This window comes from Hemicordylus capensis, chromosome 1 (assembly GCF_027244095.1).
Source record: "Hemicordylus capensis ecotype Gifberg chromosome 1, rHemCap1.1.pri, whole genome shotgun sequence".
Lineage (NCBI taxonomy): Eukaryota > Metazoa > Chordata > Lepidosauria > Squamata > Cordylidae > Hemicordylus > Hemicordylus capensis.
The window spans coordinates 146,007,244-146,028,927 of NC_069657.1; the positions used below are offsets into that span (position 1 = coordinate 146,007,244).

The 21,684-nt window shown below is 46.7% G+C and overlaps 2 protein-coding genes across 3 annotated transcripts; one reads left to right on the plus strand and one right to left on the minus strand.

Moving 5' to 3' along the window:
- The first annotated feature begins 1,713 nt into the window (after positions 1-1,713).
- On the plus strand, positions 1,714-15,870 carry RPS6KB2 (ribosomal protein S6 kinase B2). 2 transcript variants are annotated; one of them, XM_053287256.1, is made up of 15 exons: positions 1,714-1,983; positions 2,131-2,165; positions 3,301-3,424; positions 5,315-5,383; positions 5,473-5,620; positions 5,780-5,837; positions 7,282-7,382; positions 7,507-7,597; positions 7,736-7,826; positions 8,380-8,487; positions 8,861-8,923; positions 11,186-11,263; positions 12,088-12,195; positions 12,385-12,497; positions 12,788-15,870. In XM_053287256.1, exons 1-15 carry the CDS (start codon positions 1,849-1,851, stop codon positions 12,954-12,956), a joined length of 1,491 nt encoding a protein of 496 aa, XP_053143231.1. In that variant the 5' UTR covers positions 1,714-1,848; the 3' UTR covers positions 12,957-15,870. The 2 variants fall into 2 exon arrangements, with proteins under 2 accessions (XP_053143231.1, XP_053143232.1); XM_053287257.1 differs by having other exon boundaries at positions 1,872-1,983; positions 2,131-2,412.
- On the minus strand, positions 13,891-19,905 carry PTPRCAP (protein tyrosine phosphatase receptor type C associated protein; the record flags this gene model as incomplete). The annotated part of the gene is made up of 3 exons (XM_053258877.1): positions 13,891-14,735; positions 16,322-16,383; positions 19,680-19,905. Coding segments are annotated over 3 exons (870 nt in total), but the record flags the coding sequence as incomplete, so codon positions are not given.
- Between the last annotated feature and the right edge of the window lie 1,779 nt (positions 19,906-21,684).

The following is a 21,684-nucleotide window of genomic DNA, read 5'->3' on the forward strand; positions in this document are numbered from 1 at the left end:
AAACTCTTAAAGGTGCTTTTTGTATTTTCTTACATCTATGTACTTTGCAACTGGGTAACCACGATTTTTAAAGTGTGCTGCCCCAATATCATCTGAGGGTGCTTTTTGAAGTATTCTTGCAGCTACCAAGTGTTCCTTTTACCTGTAACGAAAAGCTGGGAAAGCCTCAGACAGAAACAGTCTGTACTATTTTGAATAAAGTTTATTTTTCTTTCTTTTCTTTTTTTGTTCTTTGCAATTTTAACCAGCCTCTTTGAGTGGATTTTTAACTCAGGAAAGGGGGGCTGGAAAGGAGTTTACTCTGGTACAAACACACCTCAATTTGATTGTTCAGCAACTCTACCAAGTTTTCTCACCACATGTAAGCCTGCATGTGGAGGTGTTTGTGTACTTTTCCAAAGGTAAAGGGAAGGAGAGTTTCCCTGGAAATTCACCCAAGCCAGCGAGGAATAATCTCTTGATAAGTGGGTGTGGTGGCAGCATATTATCTGCCAGGAAAGTTTTGGGGAGCAGACTGTGGGTGAAAGCAAGAGAGGGGATGATTCAGCATTTTTCTTCCCCTCGTGTGGGCTTGCTTTGAGACAAAGGCTGGGTTAAATCCACCACAAGGGTACAGCACACTTCAAACTTACGATACCACCAAGCAGCAACCCCAGACTAGTGGGATATTTGGACACATATTGGGCTGAGGACAGAACCAATTGCAAGTCTACAAATGGACACCTGTTTATGGAGGCAGAGCCATCTGTTGGACTAGCCGGAAGCAGTCAATTGTGCTTTCATCCACAGAGGGTATATATCAGCTTGCTAAGCATGTCAAGAAGCCACAAGTTACTGTTAGACTTTGGAATTGATGAGCCAAAGCCAACTGACAATTTGGTTTGAGGACAACCAAAGGTGCATCTAACTCTCTCTGATGGAAAGAACTATGTCTTGAACAGACCACATAGATGCAAAGCACCACTATGTTTGAGAGTGGACTAGTTAAGCTGAAGTACTGCTCAATTCAAGACATGATAGCAGATGGGTGGGCCAACCCATTACCCTTGACCCCACCCAAGATTCTTTGAGAGAAGATGGGAGTTGTAGATCCATGCATGAGATGATGACAAGGGGCACTGGAGATGCAGCTCCTGATGGCATTGACTCTTAGCACCAGCAACCCTATCGACCACTAGGGACATTGGGTAGACACTCAGCATTCCCTTTCTGACCATGCTTTCTTTACTCTACTTCTCCTTTGTTAGACTGATAGCCTCAGGTTTCATCCTCTCACCTGGAGAAGGATCTTTCTTCTCCCTTTCCCCTCTTTCTGTATGTAGCTAGCAAGGCATGTAGGCCTGATCTAACTCCCTGATGGGTTCCCTAAACAAACTACTTTATTGAGAACTTTAACTCCATGTCTCCAGACAATATTAATTAGCAGTGCTCTCCTTACCTGTGCACTTCTGCTGCAGTTGGGGAGATATCTTTAGCTCTCTAACAATATACACTTCATGTTGCAGCAAATTGTTTACATTGGCATTGTTAATATTAATTATTATTATTCCCTCAGTCCTGCCCCCACCCCCCATCAATTGAATGCAGGGGGACTTGCGCGCCATTCTCTGCCACGCGGGTAGCTCTATCCTTCCCCCTCACACGGCGCAAAACCAACACCCGGCCCTCCTCCTCCTCCTCCTCCGCGTCGCAACCCTGGAAATGTGAGATGGCACGTGAGTCTAGGAGTTCTTTTGCCTGTCTCTCTATGGCACGGCGGGCAGAAGCCCTCGTAGGCCTTTCCTAGCCTCTTCGAGGGACAGAAAAAAACATCCGTCCCACCTCGATGACGAAGGCGTCGCTAGAAGGATGACGAAGGCGAAAGAGGCGGGGTCTGGAAGGCCGCGGGGTAATTGGGGAGCCCCTGCTATGGCCGGCGTCTTCGACATCGACCTGGAAACGGAGGAGGGGAGCGACAGGGAGGAGCCAGAACTGGGGGACGTGGTAAGGCGGGGTGGAGAGTGATCGAAGGGAAAGGGGCTGAGCTCTACTGGGAAGGGAGGGCCTGAGATCTCCATGCGCGGAGTGGGATCGTCCCTCCCCTCGCCTGCAATGAGCCCCCCTTGACTGGTGCTCTTCTCTCTTTCTCAGGAGGCGGATTCGGATCTGCGCGGCAGCATCCCGGAGTGAGTACTGGGTCGCCCCGCTCGCCCCGAGGGCACTGCTTTGCTTTCTTGACACACACACACGCACACCCGCAACCAGGCACTCCTATCCCTTGGAGGGTGGGGTGCCTTTTGCCCCCCTCCCCAAGCTTGTTCCTCGCAGGTTTGCCCCGACTTGGAAAGAAGCAGGCAGGCAAGACTGGCCGTAGTGGATCCCTTCCAAAGCTGCGGCAAAACCAACGAAGAGTTTTGCGGCACTTCTTAAAATGCAAGTATTAGGGCCAGAGGGCTTTATTTAGTGTGAGCACGATACCTGCCAACTGCAGCCAACATTTCATTCCTCTGATAAAGTGGACTCTGCTTCACACGGAGACAGAAAGCTTATGCTGCAATATATGTTAATCTTCATGTTGCCGCAAAACTCTGGTTTTGATGGGTCAGATCTTATCCGACCCATCTGTAGATGAGCATCCACTTTCCCATAACAGCTAGTTGGATAGCTCTGGGAAACTTGCAATCACATGCAGATGATGGCCCTCCCCTGGTTGACTTGAAGATACCACTCCTTTCCTCTAAGCAGACATGCATATAGTTCTGGTTATTTGTTATCTGGTACTACCAATGTACATTTCAAAGCACTGCCTAAGCAAAACGTCAGGGACCATATGCTTAGTCATGTCTTTTGACATTTAATTCATTTACGCTACCACACCTAGTGTTGTACTGATAGTGACTAAAGTGTATTGGACTACCCTGTCTTTGAACATTATGCTCTCACAGAACATATACTAAAATGCCGCAATCTATCTTCTATCTTATATATTTCTCTAAGGCGTACCCATCACTATTCCTATGTGTGGCAGCTCTCGTGAGAGTTTGTGAGCGAGCAAGTGAGCTGCCGGCTGGGGGAAAGAAGCGGGTGAGGCAGGAAAGATGACTGGCGGGGGGAGGGAATGGTGGCAGGCGGGTGGGTGGAGAAAATGGCGGCGAGCGGGCAGGGAAAGACAATGGCAGCGGGCAGGCGGAGAACTAGAGGTGCAGATGCTCTGCACCCAGCCAGCTAGTATACATTATTTCTCTCTCCTTTTACCTGAAAACCCTCACTTCTTGGGAGCCTCCCTGCCTTAACTGCCCTGCCTTCCTTCCTTTTCTCCAGGCTGGTGCCAGGACACTATGAGGAAATTGAAATATCTGAATGCATTGTCAACAATGGCCCAGAACGTATTGGGCCCCATTGCTTTGAACTGCTGCGTGTTTTGGGAAAGGGTGGCTATGGCAAGGTAAGCAACGGCTTGGTGGGGGTGATGAGCGAGGACTGTTCGCTCCTTCCCCATTGAAGATGTCCATGGTGCTGAGGAGACCATTACCTTAGGGTTTCACAGATCCATGTCTTCTTGAGGTTGTGAACTGGAAACTTTAGAGTCCATTGGAATTCTAGCATCTCTGCAGGCTTTTTTGCAAGATAGAGGCCTAATTCTTGTGGAGGCTGTACCACTTCAGACTGCAGTTTTGTTTTCAGTTGCAGAGCACCTGCCTTACATGCAGGAGGCTCAGGTCTAATCCCCAGCGTCTCCAGTTAAGTCTGGGAAAGACTCCTGTTAGAAACCCCAGAGAAGCTTTGCAGTCAGTACAGACAAAACTAATCTGAATGGATGAGTGGTCTAACTATGCTCTTATGTAGCCCTCTGTGGTATTTGTTTTTGCATGTATGTAAGTATATGCAAGAGTATTTAGTCATATGAACACCAACCAGAAACTTGAAATGTTGCAGGCCAGATATATCCTGGTGAAAATTAGGCCAGACAGCTGGTCTGTCAGTGGCCATATTGATCACCGTCAAAGAGCAGATTGACTAGGGCCATCAATACAGTGGTTCTCGGGGATCTCCTTCTCTTGTTTTGTTGCTATGAGTTTCCTGGATAGAGGATTTGAGGCCGATTTAAACACAAGCAGTGTCAAGTAGAATACTAGGAGCACTTTGTATTTTATTTATTGTTAAATTTCTATATTGCCTTTCATTAAAACAATCTCAAGACGGTTCACACAAGTTAAAACAAGACTACAAAAATTACACAATTAAAATAATAGCTAGAATATAAAAATACAGATCTGATTAAAAAAACCAGTAACTTGACTTCCATCAACACTGGCAGATTTAACACAGATTACTTTTAAGGCTGTGCTGTGGTGGTGGAGATATTGGAGGAAGAAAATCTTTCTTTAATCTCATTGTACCTATAAAGATATGTTCAAAGGTGCTGTTCAGAGGGGTGAATGGGCTGGTGAGTTTCTGCTGACGCTCAGAGATGAGCCATCTGATGTCCACAGTGCCAATCATACCACCTGCTTTGCAAATAAATTGGCTTGCATTTTATAGGCTCGCTCTGCAACATGCGCACACACACGGGGAACTTCTGGTCCGCTACGCACCGGGGCGGCAGCAAGGTATGCTGCCACCCCGCTGGACTGATTTTGCACACAGCCCCAGTGGGGGAAACATGGCAGGCTGGGTGGGTGTAAGAGCATCCTCCCCAGTTCTTAAAGCTATCCCTGCCACCAACCAGCAGAACCACCGGACGTTCGAACTGATTCAGAGGTCCGTAAACGGGCCTCTGAACCAGTTCTGTGAGCATCCCTATCTCCAGGTTCTTGTAGTTGACAAGGTTGCCCCCCCCCCATTGAGCCCTCTCCCTTTGTTGAGCCCTTGCTCAAGAATTAACTGGAGTAATGCCATATGCCATTGGCAGTAGCAACTTTGGACTAGCTGCATTGAATGACTAGCTGCATTGAAGCAAGAGTGTGCAGAGTGCCCAAGATCAAGGATTAGAGCATTCTTACTGATGCATTCTGGATTGGTGCTGGGAACAAGTATGGCCCACCTTAACACAAAACTGTCACCTGGCCAGTATAGCCAACAATATCTTGTTAAGGACCCAGACAACATACCTTGACCATGTTGTTGCAGGTCTTTAAATATAAAGCAGAAGAGTTTGCATGTCTGAAGTGAGTGTAGTTGCACCATTCTGTTGATTGTGAACTAACAAGAAAACAGATTTCTCTGGGTGAAGCTTCATGTGGAGAACCTAAGGTGCGCCCCATCTATGACTGCAGCATCACAGAACCCTCCCCCAAGACTTCCATGGGGTCAGTTGCTCCTGTCTCCCTTGCAGGTGTTCCAGGTACGAAAGGTTCAAGGCACAAATGCTGGGAAAATTTTTGCCATGAAAGTCTTGAAGAAGGTAAGCAGTGTGTCTCTTTGCAACTCCGTGCACCCTGTTATGTCTCTTAGTGGGACTCTCTCTTAACTCTCTCTTGTTGTCTCCCGCAGGCGAAGATTGCCTGTAATGCCAAAGACACAGCCCACACAAAGGCTGAGAGAAATATCCTAGAGGCCATCAAGCACCCCTTTATTGTGGACCTTATCTATGCCTTCCAGACAGGTGGCAAGCTCTACCTCATCTTGGAATGCCTCAGTGGTATGGAAGCCAAGATCAGCATTACTCGATAGAAAGGCTAGGTTTCCACTGGTTTCTCAACAGCCTGGTACCTGACATGACTCTTGTTTGTCATGGACTTTGAGGTGTGGATTGTCCATACTGTGCTGAGTCAGGCTGATTTGTCTCTTTGCTTTCTAGGTGGGGAGCTCTTCATGCAGCTGGAGCGAGAAGGCATCTTCCTGGAGGACACAGCCTGGTCAGTAAAACTGCCACATAGGCTGAACTGGGGTGGTAACCCCAGGTTTTCCCTTCTGCCTCTTACACTGGCCAGTTAGGAGCTATTGGAATGTTGTTGCCTGATAGAGTCTAGGGGTGATGATAACCTGGACACATCCTTGCAGCTAGTTCTTCTCTGTCACTTGCAACAGCTCCATGGGAAGAGTTTAAATTAACCTGTTTATCTAGTTTAGCTTTAAAAAAAATTAAAGGTTGTCTGAAAATGCAACCCAGTCATAAGAAGAGCCCTGCTGGATCAGGCCCAAGGCCAATCTCGTCCAGCATCCTGTTTCACACAGAGGCCCACCAGATGCCTCTGGGAAGCCCACAGGCAAGAGCTGAGGGCATGCACTGACTCTCTTCTGCTATTGTTTCCCTGTAAGTGGTATTTAGAGGTATCTTGCCTCTTAGGCTGGAGGTGGCCTAGTAGCCACTGATAGACTTGTCATTCATGAATTTATCTTAGCCATTAATAGACTTGTCATTCATGAATTTATCTAAGCCCTTCTTAAAGCCATCCAGGCTGGTGGCTGTCACCACATCTTGTAGCAGAGAATTCCATAGGTTAATTACGCATTGTATGAAAAAGTACTTCTTTTTATCAGTCCTAGATTTCTTGGCAATCGGTTTCATGGGTGGAGTAAAACTGTATGCCAAAGAATGGCTAGAATCTCACAAGCTAGAAAACCTAGGAAGATGCTCAACATCCACAGAAACTCTGTAGGTGACAATACAAGACCTGAAAGCAAATGTGCCACTAGGGACATGCTATCGCCTTCCTGATCAAAAGGCTGACAGTGACTGGGAATTGCAGAAGGAAATTGAGGAGGTGTCAAAGAGAGACAGAGCTGTAATAATGGGTGACTTCAGTTACCCACACATAGACTGGGTAAATTCACATTCAAGTAATGACAGAGGCCAAATTTCTAGATCTGCTGAATGATTGTGCCGTAGAACAGTTGGTCATGGAACCTACCAGAGAGAAGGTGACCTTGGACTTAACCGTGAGTGGTGCACAGGATCTGGTGTAAGATGTCAGTGTTGTGGAACCTTTAGGGAACAGTGACCATGTTGTGATCAAATTCAGCATATATTGCGATTATAGATATAGAGGAGAGAATTTTATAGAGCAGATAATTGTATTCCCAATCCATTATATTCCCACCTGTACCTGAAGGCAACCTCCATCTGACTTCTCTTTTAACAGCTGGGTCCTTTCTTCCCCCAGATGGATTAGCCTTGCAGGGTGCCCTCCTCTCCAGGTCCCTTTTGATGGACATCAGGCTTTCTCCCATCAGTCTGTATTGTCTCTTATGGGAATCTCAGTGTGGTGTTTCCCCAGATATAGAAGCGTGAAGCACATTCTAAACCATGTGAGTGGCTTGTGTTCATGTTTGTTGACAATCCTTTTTCTGTTTTTGCAGTTTCTATCTAAGCGAGATCATCTTGGCTCTGGGCCACCTCCATTCCAGTGGCATCATCTACCGGGATCTGAAGCCTGAGAACATAATGTTGAACAGCCAGGGTATGAAGCTGTACCCCAGTTAACAAAAGAAAAGGGGAAAGCTAACTTGGACTGTTGCTTACTGCTCTGTGCCCCTAGCCAGGAACGTAACTGGATCTCTCCCTTCTCATCTCTTGTTCTGCAGGCCACATTAAACTGACAGACTTTGGGCTCTGCAAAGAGTCTATCCATGATGGTGCTGTCACTCACACCTTCTGTGGCACCATAGAGTACATGTAGGTGACATGTCCTTGGGCATATCTGCGAAATCTATACATCCTCTGTCAAAGCACAGTCTTATTTGGAACTGGGTGAAGGATATCTATGGATAGTTACCCCTTTATTTTTCTCTTTCCCTCCCTCCCATGTACCAGGGCCCCAGAGATACTGATGCGCAGTGGCCACAACCGTGCCGTAGACTGGTGGAGCCTCGGTGCCCTGATGTACGACATGCTCACTGGATCGGCAAGTCTCACTCATGTTGTTTGTGAGGGCAGAGGTGGAAGCAACAAAGCACATTGTGTGGCAGAAAGGAAGCTACACAGTGACGGGTACAGTTGAGGGAGGAATCATAGGTGCAGACATTCTTGCTTGATGATGGGTCTGCAGTTGCAGAGCCCCTTGTGTAGCATCTGGCCACCATCAAAGGCATAGCATAGTCCTTACATTCTAAGCAGATGGAGAGCATTGCAAATGGAGAGCATTGCCCAAAGATTCTGGCGGGGAAAACAAAATCGTTAACTTTTTTTTTTTTAAGGCAAAATTTCTCTAGATCTGACTGGCAAGAAGTTGGAGGAGCCTCGTAGAAGTAGTTCTTTGTCTTTTGGGGCTGTCGTTTCTTTGATTACATGCGAACATCTCTGTCCCTGGACTCAGCTCAATCCCACAGGGTTATGCTTTTATTTCCCTAGCATAGTTTGCCACCTAAGTTCCTCTTCCCCTGCAATTGCTTGGGTTTCCAGGCAAACCCTTCCTCACCCTAGGTCTATACTGAGTCCTCTGTGCCCCTGCCTTGCAGCCTCCTTTTACGGCCGAAAATCGCAAGAAAACAATTGACAAAATTCTCAAGGGGAAGTTGGTGCTTCCACCCTACTTGACTCCAGATGCCCGTGATCTAATCAAGAAGGTACAAGCCAATTGCTTGATTGAGCCCTGCAGATTGAATTGTGACTGGCTTTAAATTTTTTGTTTCTGTTTCACCTTTCCCTTTCTTCTCTCTCCCCCCCCCGCCCCGGTATTATTGGTGGGTATTCAGTATTTGTTTGGATTTGTGTAGTCTTGGGGAAATATTGCTAATCGAATTCTATGAATAGACCATCTGCGTGACTTCTTGCTCAGGTGTTTCTAGATGTGCTATTTTAGATGAAAAGCATTATGGTGGTAATGGGACCCAAACTAGTCCTAACGTGTTTGTGAAGTTAAGTTGGTAGTCCAGGCTACTTGAAGAGCCTTTGGGCTTTCCCAAGCCAATATTTCCTCCATGTGTCTTCTTTGCACAGTTCCTCAAGAGGAGTCCCAATCAGAGGATTGGAGGTGGGCCAGGCGATGCTGCAGATGTACAGGTAGGAGGGTTGTAGGAAGGGGGTGTTGTTGTTGAAGCTTGCTTCTGATGAATATTCTGTTAACAAAATAGAGCAAAAGTATAGCATACCCAGGCTTGTATGCTTGTATGTTGTTACTGAGCACAGGATTCAGAGTCCCTGAGAATCTGCTTTTAAAAATTATTTATAAACAACAACACATTTATATACCACTTTCCAAAGGTTTCCAAAGCGATTTACATAGAGAAATAATAAATAAATAAAATGAATCCCTGTCTCCAAAGGGCTCATAATCTAAAAAGAAACATGATAGACACCAGCAACAGTCACTGGACTTTCAGTGCTGGAGGTGGATACGGCCAGTTACTCTCCCCCTGCTAAATAAAGAGAATCCCCACATTAAAAAGGTGCCTCTTTGCCCAGTTAGCAGGGGAAGGTTCTAGCCCTCGTGGCTGCAATGGTAGGCTTAAAGGCTGTGAAGCTGGAGCCACCTTATACTGCGTCAGACCCTTGGTGTTTTAGCCTAGTATTTCTCTGACTGGCACAGACTCTCCAGGGTTTGGGACATGGGTATTTTGCCAGCCCTACCTGGAGATGTCAAGGATTGAACCTGGGGCCTCCGGCATGGAAAGCCTGTGTTTTACCACTGAGCTATAGCTCCCAATTGGGCAGTGTCCAGTGAAATCTGAGACGCTGCCTGGCACAGGAGAGCACACTGTCCTTTTGCCAAGAGGTGAATCTTCAGTGCCTTGCAGAGTTCTTTGTCCTCCTAATAATGATCAGAAGCAGGATACATCATGCAGATGTACTTAGAGTAAATAATATGGGCTGATTAATTCAGACTTTCATGGTGTAGAACTTGGGTTGTATCTGTTCTGTCCTGACCTCTTGGGATAGGGTCGGCCAGAGATGGGTATCCTGAAGTCCTATCCAGGAACCTGTCTTCAGGCCGTAAAGTTCTGTTTTGCTGATGTCTGACTTCGGTGGTGGAGTACATGCTTTGCATACACAGAAGATCACAGGTTCAATCCCCAGCATCTCCCAAGTAGGGCATGGACAGCTCCCTTTCTGAAACCATGGATTGCTGTTGTCTTTCAGTATACAATACTGATCTAAATGGACCAGTGATCTGATTCAAGGCAGCTTCTATGTTCATGTGACTTATCCAGGTAGGTTCTTGCTTCTCTCTTGTCAAGAGTTTTTGAGGGGAAGCCTTTGGATGTTCCCTGCCCTTTAGATAAGCAGTAGCTTTAAAACAAACAAGCAAAAAAACAACCCTCTGGCATTTTCAGCACCAAAGAAGAATTTAGTGGCAACTTATTCCCAGCCAGTATGTGATATTCTGCTGCTTGGGTCTCCTATTTGAACTAATATCATTGAGGAGAAGGCCTTAAATTCAGAAAAAGATGTCTAGTTCAGCACTCTAGGCACTATATTGCTGTTGGGACATCAGCTATTTGAGTGTAGTGTCTAGATTTCCCTGGCTAGAAATTTTCTCACTGGCATGATATCTTCCTTCAGGAAGAAAGCTTTATACATGGGTGGTGTGTGTTTGTGTGGATACTCAAACATCTGACCCACCATCTACATTGTGAAGCGACGCAGTCTCTGAAGGTCTGGACCATATGTGCCTTCTAAAATGTATATATTGGCCCTGACTGCATTTGAAGCGAGTCTGCTTTGGTTTGCATTTGTCACCAAGATAAAGTAATTATGGAGTTGTTCTGGAGTTGTGGAGTTGTTCTGGAGCAAACTGGCTTTCTGCTTGGTGTTTCCCGTGACAGAGGTACAATGGTGGCACCTGCTACTGCTGCAGCCCTCCTGTTTGGAGAGGCAGGAGAAGGAAAAGGGCTTTGTGTTGTGTTTCACTTTTCCTCTACTGTTTTTGTAGCCCTCTAGACTGCAGGTTTTCCCACCAAGACTTTGTGGAGACATCAGCCTTGCAGGGATTGTAAGGCAAAGATTTGAAGCTGGGGAAATGAGGGCTATAATAATAATTATTATTATTATTATTTTACATTTTATATCCCGCTCTTCCTCCAAGGAGCCCAGAGCGATGTACTACATACTTAGGTTTCTCCTCACAACCACCCTGTGAAGTAAGTTAAACTGAGAGAGAAGTGACTGGCCCAGAGTCACCCAGCTAGTATCATGGCTGAATGGGGATTTGAACTCGGGTCTCCCCGGTCCTAGTCCAGCACTCTAACCACTACACCATGCTGGCTCCACGCTGGCTATGTGTTTCAGCTCTAATGTCTATGCTCTCCCCTCTCTTTCTCTCAGAGACACCCATTCTTCCGACATGTTAACTGGAATGACTTGCTGTCCAGAAAGGTTGACCCACCCTTCCGACCATCTCTGGTACTGGAGCCAACCTTGTTCTCTTCCCTCTACCTCATCTTCTGCCCTAGACGATATTGAACTTACACAGTCATTGACACTTTTATTCTGCTCTGTAGCTTGAACAATGTATTTATGAACAGATGCTGAGTTGAAGTAGTTACTGGCTGCGTTTTGCACCTGGCACGTTTTTCCTCGGCTGATTTTAAGTCATTAGGCAAATTTGAGCATTTGCTCACTTCCTGTATGCTTTTTATAACTCTGTATGTGTCTTTGATCTCCCCCACGGCACACTTAAAATGTATTTAGCTGCTACATTGCTGCCATATGCCAGTTGCTAGTGAACGTGTTTGTTAGCAGCTTGTCAGAAAGTAGCTTCATTTTGGTTTTGTTATATTCCCCTTTGGAAATTCCAACCCATTTGTTTGACAGTGATTCACTGACAGTGCCGTTTCTTTTACCCTGTGTACAAGAACACATCTTACTTCCTGTGTTCTCTGTTACTTGATCTTAACAAAAATATTGTGGTGTTAGTTTCTAAAACAGATTAAAATCCCTAGTTCACCCATTAGCCTCCATGGAAATGGTGGTGGGAGTCTACAGTTAGGACTGTGAAGGAAAATTGGATGGCTAAAGGGTAGTAATGGATTTTTAAAAGATAACTGAGTATATTACTCAAGACAGTCTTCGAAATTAGAGTTGTTTGAAGAAAATATGGTGCCCCTACATGTCTCTGCTTACCTGTTCGCTCTGCCTAATCAGCATGTAGGGTCTTTATGGTTTCACCTCCACCACCCTTTAATCACCATACATTGATCTTCCCACTTTCCTGTTTTCACCCACAGCAGTCAGAAGATGATGTCAGCCAGTTTGACACCCGCTTCACCCGCCAGACACCTGTGGATAGTCCCGATGACGGCTGTCTCAGTGAGAGTGCCAATCAGGCTTTCCTGGTAAGGGATGCCTCACAGGAGCTACAGTGATGAGAAAGCAATAGCAGAGCTCTCCTTGCACTGCTGTGGAGATGCCCAGTACTGGTGCTGCCTCTGACATGGCAGGTCAAAACCCAAACCAGATCTTGAGTTGCCCTGGTGGCCAGAATCACAGCAGTCTTGACCATGGGGTTTTTTCCCCCCCTACAGGGCTTCACCTACGTAGCACCTTCTGTGTTGGAGAGCATCAAGGAAGGCTTTTCCTTCCAGCCCAAGCTGCGATCTCCACGGCGTCTCAACAGCAGCCCCCGCACACCTGTCAGGTAACAGCTTTTTCTGTGAGGAAGTAGCAGATCCTAGGGCCCTGTTCCTCAATGGGACTCGCTTGCCTTAGAAGGGTGAAAACAAAGAGCTGGGTCCTTGCTTGGAAAAACGAAATGCTGCACCTGGTATCCCATCCTAGGGGATTTCCAGGGTATCTACTCCTGTTTGGACCTGGCTTGGAGCCCAAAGCAGCAGCAGAGTGAAAAGGGGTGGGGGGGGTGGAGCAAGGCAGAGTGATGTGTAAGTAGCCAAGGGGATAATCGACTTAGATCCAGCCTGTGTTTTGCAGCCCAGTGAAGTTCTCACCATTTGAGGCCTTCAAACCAAGCACAACGGTGGAACTGATGGAGCTGTCGGCGCCCCCAGTCATGCCTGTGCCAGAAGTCACCGCCCCGCTGCCCATCAAAACACCGTCAGGCATCAAGAAGCAGAAAGGAGGCCGAGGGCGGGCACGGTAGCTGGGACAGCAAAGAGCTCACTGGACTGTCTGCCTTGCAGAATGGGCATAGCTCTGCTTGCTGGGCAGGGCATGCAGCGGGGGATAGAGCTGGACCACAGGGACTGCGCCCTCTTGGGGAGCACTGTCGTCTCCCCTGCTGCAAGGGACTACTTCCATTGCCAGCTGCAAGGCTTGTGTGGTGTGGGTGCTTTCCTGGTGGAGGGAGCAATCCCCACATGAGGTGCTTTCAGTTCAGTATATAATGAATCATGTTGGGTATTCCAGGAGCTTGGGATACGCAAAGGACCAGTCAGAAGATGCTTGCCCATGGCTGGATTTGTTGCCACCCTTCCAGATGTAGAGGGGTGTGTGTGTGTGGGTGTGTGTAGAGAGAGGGGGCTTTTCTATGGAGACCACAGTGAGGGCACAGGAGCTAGCTGCTCTCACTGCTCTTCTAGCTGTAACAGTTAAAGGTTTGGACCTTACAAAGTCAGGGAGGTGATACACTAGGACTAGGTGGAAAGGATCAAGCTATTCCTTCTGGGTGCGTTAGGCCCTCTCCTTGGAAACGTCATCATCTCTCTCCTTTTCCCTGTGTGCACCAAGTGCCCCAAAAGTACTGCTGCTCCTTTGACTCTCCCCAAATGGGTGTTGCAAGCAAGATCCTCTTTCAGGGCTGCTAGCTACCCAGCCTTGCCCCTCTATATTCTTGCCTGTGGACGAATCCCAGCCGTTGCCAAGAGAATCATGTCGATTGGGTACATGCCCAGAAAACGGGCTCCTTGCTGTGAGGATTAATAGGCCGTTTGTGAGAACTATGCAATGTACGTGAGGCACTTTAAACATTCGGGAAATGCTCTATACATGCTAAATAGCAATATCATTGTGAGAGAGCCAGCTATACACAATCATGTGCATCGGCCAGCCGCGTCCAAAGGAGGAGGTTGTTGAGGTGTAGCCATCTTCCCTCTGCTTTGTCACAGGGAAGGTACTTTTTATTTTAAAAACAAACACAAAAAGAGGCTACCAGACAGGCAAGAGCAAGCGAAGGCTGTGGTACAAAAAGGAACTGGGCAAAGCATGGCAAAAGGAGTTCATAGGATGAGGTGAGACTTAATCTGTGGAGGTTGTCAGAGATGGGGCCATTGCCCTGCCCTATTTCAGTCCATAGTTGCCCTTGTGGGGAGTCCTACTTGTACCCTCCTCTCTGCCACCTCTAGAGGGCAGTGACATGCAATTTGCCAGTGTCCTCCCAAGCTGCTGTCCCAGAGAAGGAATGCAGATCACTGAGCAAGGCCTCTGCACTGCCCTCTGTGGCTCTCGATCCCCCATCCTCCTCTGAGGGCTCTGGTAGCTCTATGTTTTCTGACGACTCGGGATCAGCCTTCTTGCTAAGCATGATCTGCCCTTCTCCTTCCTCTTGCTTGTTGTCTTCTTTCTGGAGCTGCTGCTGCTGCTCCTCCTCCTCATCTGTATCATCCTGTTGCTGCTCCCCAAGCTCTTCATCTCTCTCTTCCTGGTAGACTTGGGACAACTCCTCTGTGGCTGCCTCCCCTCTGAATTCCTGCCACCGGAGGTACAGGCTTCTCATCAGGGTCCGGGGATGGTATCTTCCTTCTGACTCGTAGCTCAGCCGACGCCATGCTAGGAACAGCAACAGGAGAAGGAGCAGCAGCAGGCATACTAGGAGACTCACAGTGACAGAGTCACTGCTGCTGCCACCACTTCCGCTTGAAGCCAGGGCATGCCCTTGAAACAGCGGGAGCAGCACACACAGAACACAAGGGAGCTTGAATCCCTGTAAAAAGGAGAAAATTGGAATGAGTTGCTGTCCCTGGTATAGTATGACAAGCAGTCCTAGCTGTGCTTGCCCTCTGTGGCACTGTTAACGTGACCTTTACCGGTGTGGATTCTGGAATTCTGCCTTGGAAACTCCCAGCCACCCAGTGTGGATTGGACTCTTGACAGTGTCTGCTGTGGGGATCTGGGCAGAATGGAAATATTAGGGCATTGTGACTGCTGTAAGCCCCTCTTGTTTTTAAATCACCAGAAATTGCCTGCATATTCTTAAGCTCTTTGCTGTGGGTGGGGTTGCTTGATTGTGAAAGGAGTTCCCTCCTTAAGGAGGAACATCCAGGCTTCTGTTGGGTGCTGTGATGGACTTGATATATTGGAGGCTTTGCAGCATCGCTGTGGGCTTGTAGACCACTAGGCGTTGCTATCACTACTAGACTACTTGCTATCATTTTAGAGAGATAACGAGAGAGACTGATTGTGTCCTGGCACAAGCTCCATCTTTGTCATGTCCCACACTAGAAATCCAGCCACATGATACTCAGGACTGCACATATTTTATGCTAACACAAATTCTGTGACTATAAATTATGCAAACTAAAAGTTTACATGCATATTTTCCTCTTATTTTTGTGGTTTTCTTCTTTGTTTACTGTTTTTGCACAATTGATTCATGTCCTCCCCATGATGTAAGGGGAAGGGCAAGAAACTATGTTAGGCACTGGAGTCCCATCTCTGACCACAGGAAGTCCTGTTCAACTACTCCTCAGGCATCTAACAATTCAGCAGGCATTGCTCACCCACTTTCTAGGATTGTTTCATAATAGCTCTGACCTTAGCTTCCCCAAGCAAGGCTCTCTGTGGAATGCTTCTACCTTTGCTGGTATCAGCCAGTCTTCAGCAGTGACAGATTGGTAGAGCCTGTGGAATACCCATCACTGTCTTCTTACAGCTTAACTTCTGTACCAGGTAAATTGATGGAAAGTATCGTTGAGGACAACATTGTCAAACATATATAAGAACAGGCCTTGCTGAAGGTGAGCCAGCATGGCTTCTGCAAGGACAAGTCTTGCCTCACTAACCTTTTGGATTTCTTTGAGAGTGTCAACAGGCATGTGAATAAAGATAGTATACTTGGACTTCTCAAATGTTTTTGGCAAAGTTCCCCACCAAGGCTCTTGAGTAAACTTAGCAGTCATGGGATAAGGGGACAGGTTCATGTGTGGATTGGTAACTAGTTGAAGGACAGGAAACAAGGTAGGAATAAATGGACAGATTTCACAATGGAGAGAAGTAAGATGTGGGGTCCCCCAGGTATCTGTACTGGTACCAATGCTCTTTAAATTGTTCATAAATCTAGAAATTGGGGTAACCCATGAAGTGGCCAAATTTGCAGATGACACTAAGCTATTTAGGATAGTGAAATCCAAAGCAGATTGCGAGGAGCTCCAAAAGGATCTCTCCAAAGTGGGTGAGTTGGCAAAGTGGCAAATGCGGTTCAATGTAAGCAAGTATAAAGTGATGCATATTGGGGTAAAAAAACCCAACTTCACATAAACGCTGATGGGATCTTAGTTGTTGGTGACTGACCAGGAGAGAGATCTTGGGTTCATGGTGGACAGCTCGTTGAAAGTGTTGACTCAGTGTGGCAGCTGTTAAAAAGGCAAATTCCATGCTAGAGATCATTAGGAAAGGGACTGAAAATTAAAATGCTAATAATATTATAATTCCCTTATGCACATCTATGGTGTGGCCACATCTGGCATACTGCATATGGTTTTGGTCGCCATATCTTAAGAAGGATATTGTAGAACTGGAAATGGTGCAGAAGAGGGCAACCAAGATGATCTACAGTAGCTGCTTGCCTTGCAACTGCTTTTTCTGCCTCATGCCATAATTTCCCCTCACTTTCATATTTTTGCATCATGAGTGTCCAGGGCTGTTCTCTAGTCTGTTCATTCGTGTGTGGGTATGTGCGCATGTCTTTAGTATTCCCTGCTAACTGAGCAAAGGGGCACCTTTTTTAAAAATGGCAATTCTCTTATATTTAGCAGGGGGAGAGCAACTGACCCTATCTATCCCCAGGACAGCATCCCTCCAGTGGCTGTTGCTGGTGTCTATCTTACATTTCTTTTTTAGATTGTGAGCCCTTTAGGGCCAGGGAGCCAACTTATTTATATCTATGCAAACCACTTTGGGAACTTTTGTTGAAAAGCAGTATATAACTATTCATCATGTTTGTATTTAGACTTTACACATACACCCTGGAGTTCCAGCTCCTTGGGATTCATCTTTGAAACAACTCTGCATGTTTTTAGCAGGAATCATCAGCTAGGGAGGTGGTGGCTTAATTCTCCCATGTACAGCTCACAATCCTGGCTAAGTAGCAGTCCATTTGAACTGCCCTGGCTCTTCCGGAAGAGGAGAGACCAGCAGTCTGGCTCCTAAGAAGTCTTGTTTTCAGGGCACTGTTCATGAGGACTATCAGTTCCAGTGAGTAATATAGCATGTGCACTTAGCTCCAGCATCAACATAGGCAGTTGAATGCCTGGCTCTCTGCATCGTTCACCTGTGTAGCTTACTGCTGGTAGCCAAGAAAGCATTTTGCAAAAGTAACATGTATTAAAAACACAGTCCCTTGATAGGCAGCAGCTGCTTGTCTAGGCCCTGTACAGCAAGTGCTGTGCCTTTGGCTTCCTCCACTTCTGGGCATACATGGCATAAGGGAGGGCAGAGGCTGGACACTAGTAGTACAGTTCCACATCGGGTTGTAGTTGTTCCAGATCCAGAGCTAATATCCCTTCTGAGCTAACATTTGCCGACAGTGGCAAACTGGTGAGTTTCTCCTTGACTCATGTTACCAATCATAGGGAGAAGCTCTCCTCCTGCTCTCCTTCTCCGCTGTTTTTGAAGTGGGTCACTTTGGTGCAAAAAACAAAACCCTTTAGTGCAAGAGCTGTTCTGCATTGTGCTGACCTCTGTACAGTACTGTGCTTTTCTTAATGCTGGGAAGCCCCCTTAAGGGAACCCTCTCTCAAGAGCTCTAGGAGGAAAGTACTGGGAGAGGCTTCACTTCCCAGTGCTCCCTGCCCACCTTTCAAGATGGAGCAAGGCTCTGTGTCTCAAAGGAGCCTCTGGGCACTAAGAATGGCAGTCTCTGCATGGTGCCAGGGAGACTCTCACACAGGTACAGCAAACTAGTCTGGGGGCTGGGAGTAGCGGTTGATGGGGGCTACACAATGATGAACACTGATGTAGAGAGAGTTGAACAGGCTCCACCCCCTCCTCCATTTTGAGCTCCCACATTTGGTCTGCTGAGCTTCAAGACATCTGCTACCTTGAATTACTAGACTGCTTACCATCTGCACTAAATGTGAAAGCAAGTTGTACCTGACTTTTTAATGTGCTATGTAGTTGCTCTGCTTTTCACTGAGTAGGCTAACAGGATATACTTTATCTTTAATTTTATATTCCTCCAAGGAGCCCAGAGTACATAGTTACGTTTCTTCTCACAGCAACCCTGTGAAGTAGGTTAGGCTGAGAGAGAAGTGACTGGCCCAGAGTCACCCAGCAAGTCTCATGGCTGAATGGGGATTTGAACTCAGGTCTCCCCGGTCCTAGTCCAGCACTCTAACCACTACACCATGCTAACCCCTTTTGAGGGCTAAGCAAGTATATAGTCATAAAGGTACAGCTTTCAATGTTAGTTGGCTTGTTTTCAGTTCAGCACTCTTGTCAGCTTTCAGACAGGGGCTGGATACGCCTATCGGTTAGAAATGACTGTTTTCCTACTGACCTGTTCTATACAGCATTCCCCCTGCTTCTTGGAACAACTGTAATGCCTACTGCAGGCATTGTAGCACTCTTGTGCTACAATATTTCTGAATAACTGCAAAGTACAAAGTGTGTGTCTTACAGAAGACATTTTTTAAAAGAGGAAAAACAAACCACAAACAATCTAAGATTATTCCAGCAAAGGTTGAGGGAGCAGCTTTACATAAGTAGAGACTGGAGGAGAGGCTATTGTGATTGGCCATGGTATACAACCTCATTTGGACAGTTCAACAGGGGCATGAAATAGAACAGGGGAAGCTAGTATTGGTTAGCACTGGGAGAGTCCCCTCTTCGAAGTAGTAATACAGTCTTGGAGCTGAGCAAGAAAGGACACTTCCTTTCGAGTAAGTCAAATGGCACAGTGGGGCAGAACGGAGAAACATCTGGGGCTGGTTAAGACAGCCAGCCAACAATTTGTAGGTGAAATATAACCAAAGGCCTGTAAGCAGCAGAAAATGGAGCACTTCCCACATGGCAATGTCTCATTTAATCCTAATCAAAGGGAAGCAAAATGCACGGTAGTATCTCTTTAAACACTTGCTGCGTTCGGTAGTACCAAATGCAGGGATGAAGACAATATGGCAGCTTAAAGCTTCTCTAGGACTAAAAATATTTCCATTTCAAGTATGTACCCATGGCAGCACTTCCTCCCTCCTTGCCCCCAGCAAACATTTCTAGAGCAACAGGCTTCTGCTGTGGAATCCACCACATTTTTATTTCTAGTGACTGGAGGTAGAGTTGGCAGTTACTCAGTGCCTGGGCAAGGATAGGTATGCCTGCATCTTGGAGCTCAGGAGAATATATATATTCACTTGTAGAAGTGGCAACTCTACTCCACTCTTCTTCCTCAGAGAGAGAGAGAGAGAGAGGAGAAAGCCAGAGAAGAGCAAGGAAAAGCATCAGGTTGTGGAAGAGTAGACTCAAAAGCTTGCAAGCTACCAATTCCGGCTCAGGAGAGTTACTAGGATAACACACTCTTTCTTTGTAGTCTCACACTACTACTGCTGCTGCCGCCACCGCATCACCTATCCCTGCTGGACCTGAGCATCTTCTTTCTGTTCCATTTCAAAGAGATCTCCCTCTCCACCCCAACTGGACCTGGCCAGTTACTTACCATCATCAGGAGTGGAGCACTTTTCTCGGTACTGCCCTGTGTGTGTGCATGCATGCAGCCGTGATGGAAAATGAGACTTTGCAAGCAGCAGCCCTGTGCAAGGGCATGGGGGTGGGGAGCACTTCCTGCCTGTGCCATTCGCCCCATGCAAGGAAACCACTGCAACGCTTTGCCTAGCACTGTATGCAAAACACGTGTTGGAGCCATCTCCTGGTGTGGGGGTAATTCAGACACTTTGGGGAGTAGGGGAACTTCTCTCATACAGTGCACAAATTTCCCCTGTGAATTCAGGGACTATGGGCTTAGTGCCACTGTAGTGGCAGGAACTGGGATCATCTCAAAGCCCTAAGCACATCTCTTTTCTATGCAGTGCCCATTTTGCTTAGATGGTACAGAGTATCATCTCTCTGCACAAGTACAGAGGTATTAAACTATGCTGCATTAAGTACTTTGAAAGAATGCTTGCTCTCACACACCCACCTAAGCAGAGCTGGAAAAACTTGAACAAAAGCTCCTAGTATTAGACAGCCACTGCAGCTACTTAAAGATCCTACAGCAGGTGCAACCATAAAGCTCTGTAGGGAGTGTACCCACAGAATACACAGTGTGGTCCAGCAATCTCACATCATGCAGGGTAATAAATGGTGGGTAATAATTCTACCCCATCAGGATTATGTATCTACACAAAAAGCAAAGTTCCAACAGTACACAAATGAAATAGCTCTGAGTGCACACTCACAAGTGGTTTTTTTGTTTGTTTTAATGTCCGCTCAGTTAATTTTAGATCCCATTCAGGTTGAATCAGGAATGCTTCACTCTGAAAGCATGTACGCATACACTGCCTTGATACTGCTGCCCAGAACAAAACTCATTCCACACACAATAAAATAATTAGAAAGAATACTGCTCTGAGCACACTACAAATTTGTAGCATGGGCTCCCTTCCCCCTTTGCATCACAAAAGGGCATTGTCTATTTTGAAGTGAGAGGGGGGGAAATCCGAGCATTGATTGGCATCCTTTAGGAGGTTCCTTTTGTTTGAGCTGTTTCTGGCTGCTTGATTTGTATTTCTAGCCAGACATAGCAGAAAGGCACATCTATATATTAATCACTAATGCTTTATTAGATACTGCTCTCTCTTCCTGGGATCTAGTATCAGCTCTTCTATGCCAAACTCAGTTATATGTTCTGGGTCCTGTAGAGCCTACCAGCAGCACTGCTGTCAGCATTTCAGTGGCCCTGATTATTCTGTTGCTTGTCCTTCCCTCCTGCTGGTAGTTGCATACCGATGTGTTTGGCTCCTGCTTATGCATAGGAAATGCCAGAAGGAGCTGTAAGACTTGTAGTTTGGGAGACAGAGAAGTGTGCGTGCTCCCTCAAACCTGAGTCCTAGGGTTGCTTGTGCAAGTATGCTCACTCACTTGCTCTCTGTTCTACAGGAGGGTCTGGGCTGGCAGTTCTCTGTTCCATAAACTTCCTCAGACACAATATAATTTAGCCTCATGTTTTCCTGATTGTAATATCAGCCCCTCCCCAGATCTCCAAATCCAGCTGAAGTGTTCCCTCCTCCCCCTGCTTGGGCTCTGCTCACAAACATGAGCCCTAGAAACGTGAGCTGCTTTTGCAGCACAGAGACTTTGCATGTGTGCTTGCAGTCTACATCACTGTTTCCTGCACACCCCTGGCAGTGTAGCTGTCTCTCTTCAATAGTACCAACCACAGCTTCCTGTCACCCATAGAACAGCCCTGCTACTTGGCCTAAGACAGGAAGAGCAATGCACCTGCCACCCCCGCTTTGCTGTGCAAACAAATCTTCACCTAGCACCTGCAGTGTGCACACATTCTAGTAGAAATTGTGCTAGTAAGGTTTTGTTAGCAGGATCATAACTAGGATATGACAAAGAACTAGCCTACTTGCACATTAGTTGATCTAGCAGAGATGGGAAACCTGTTTTGTGAAAGGGTGTAGCACAGTTCCAAAAGCAGGACTCAAGACCATATCTAC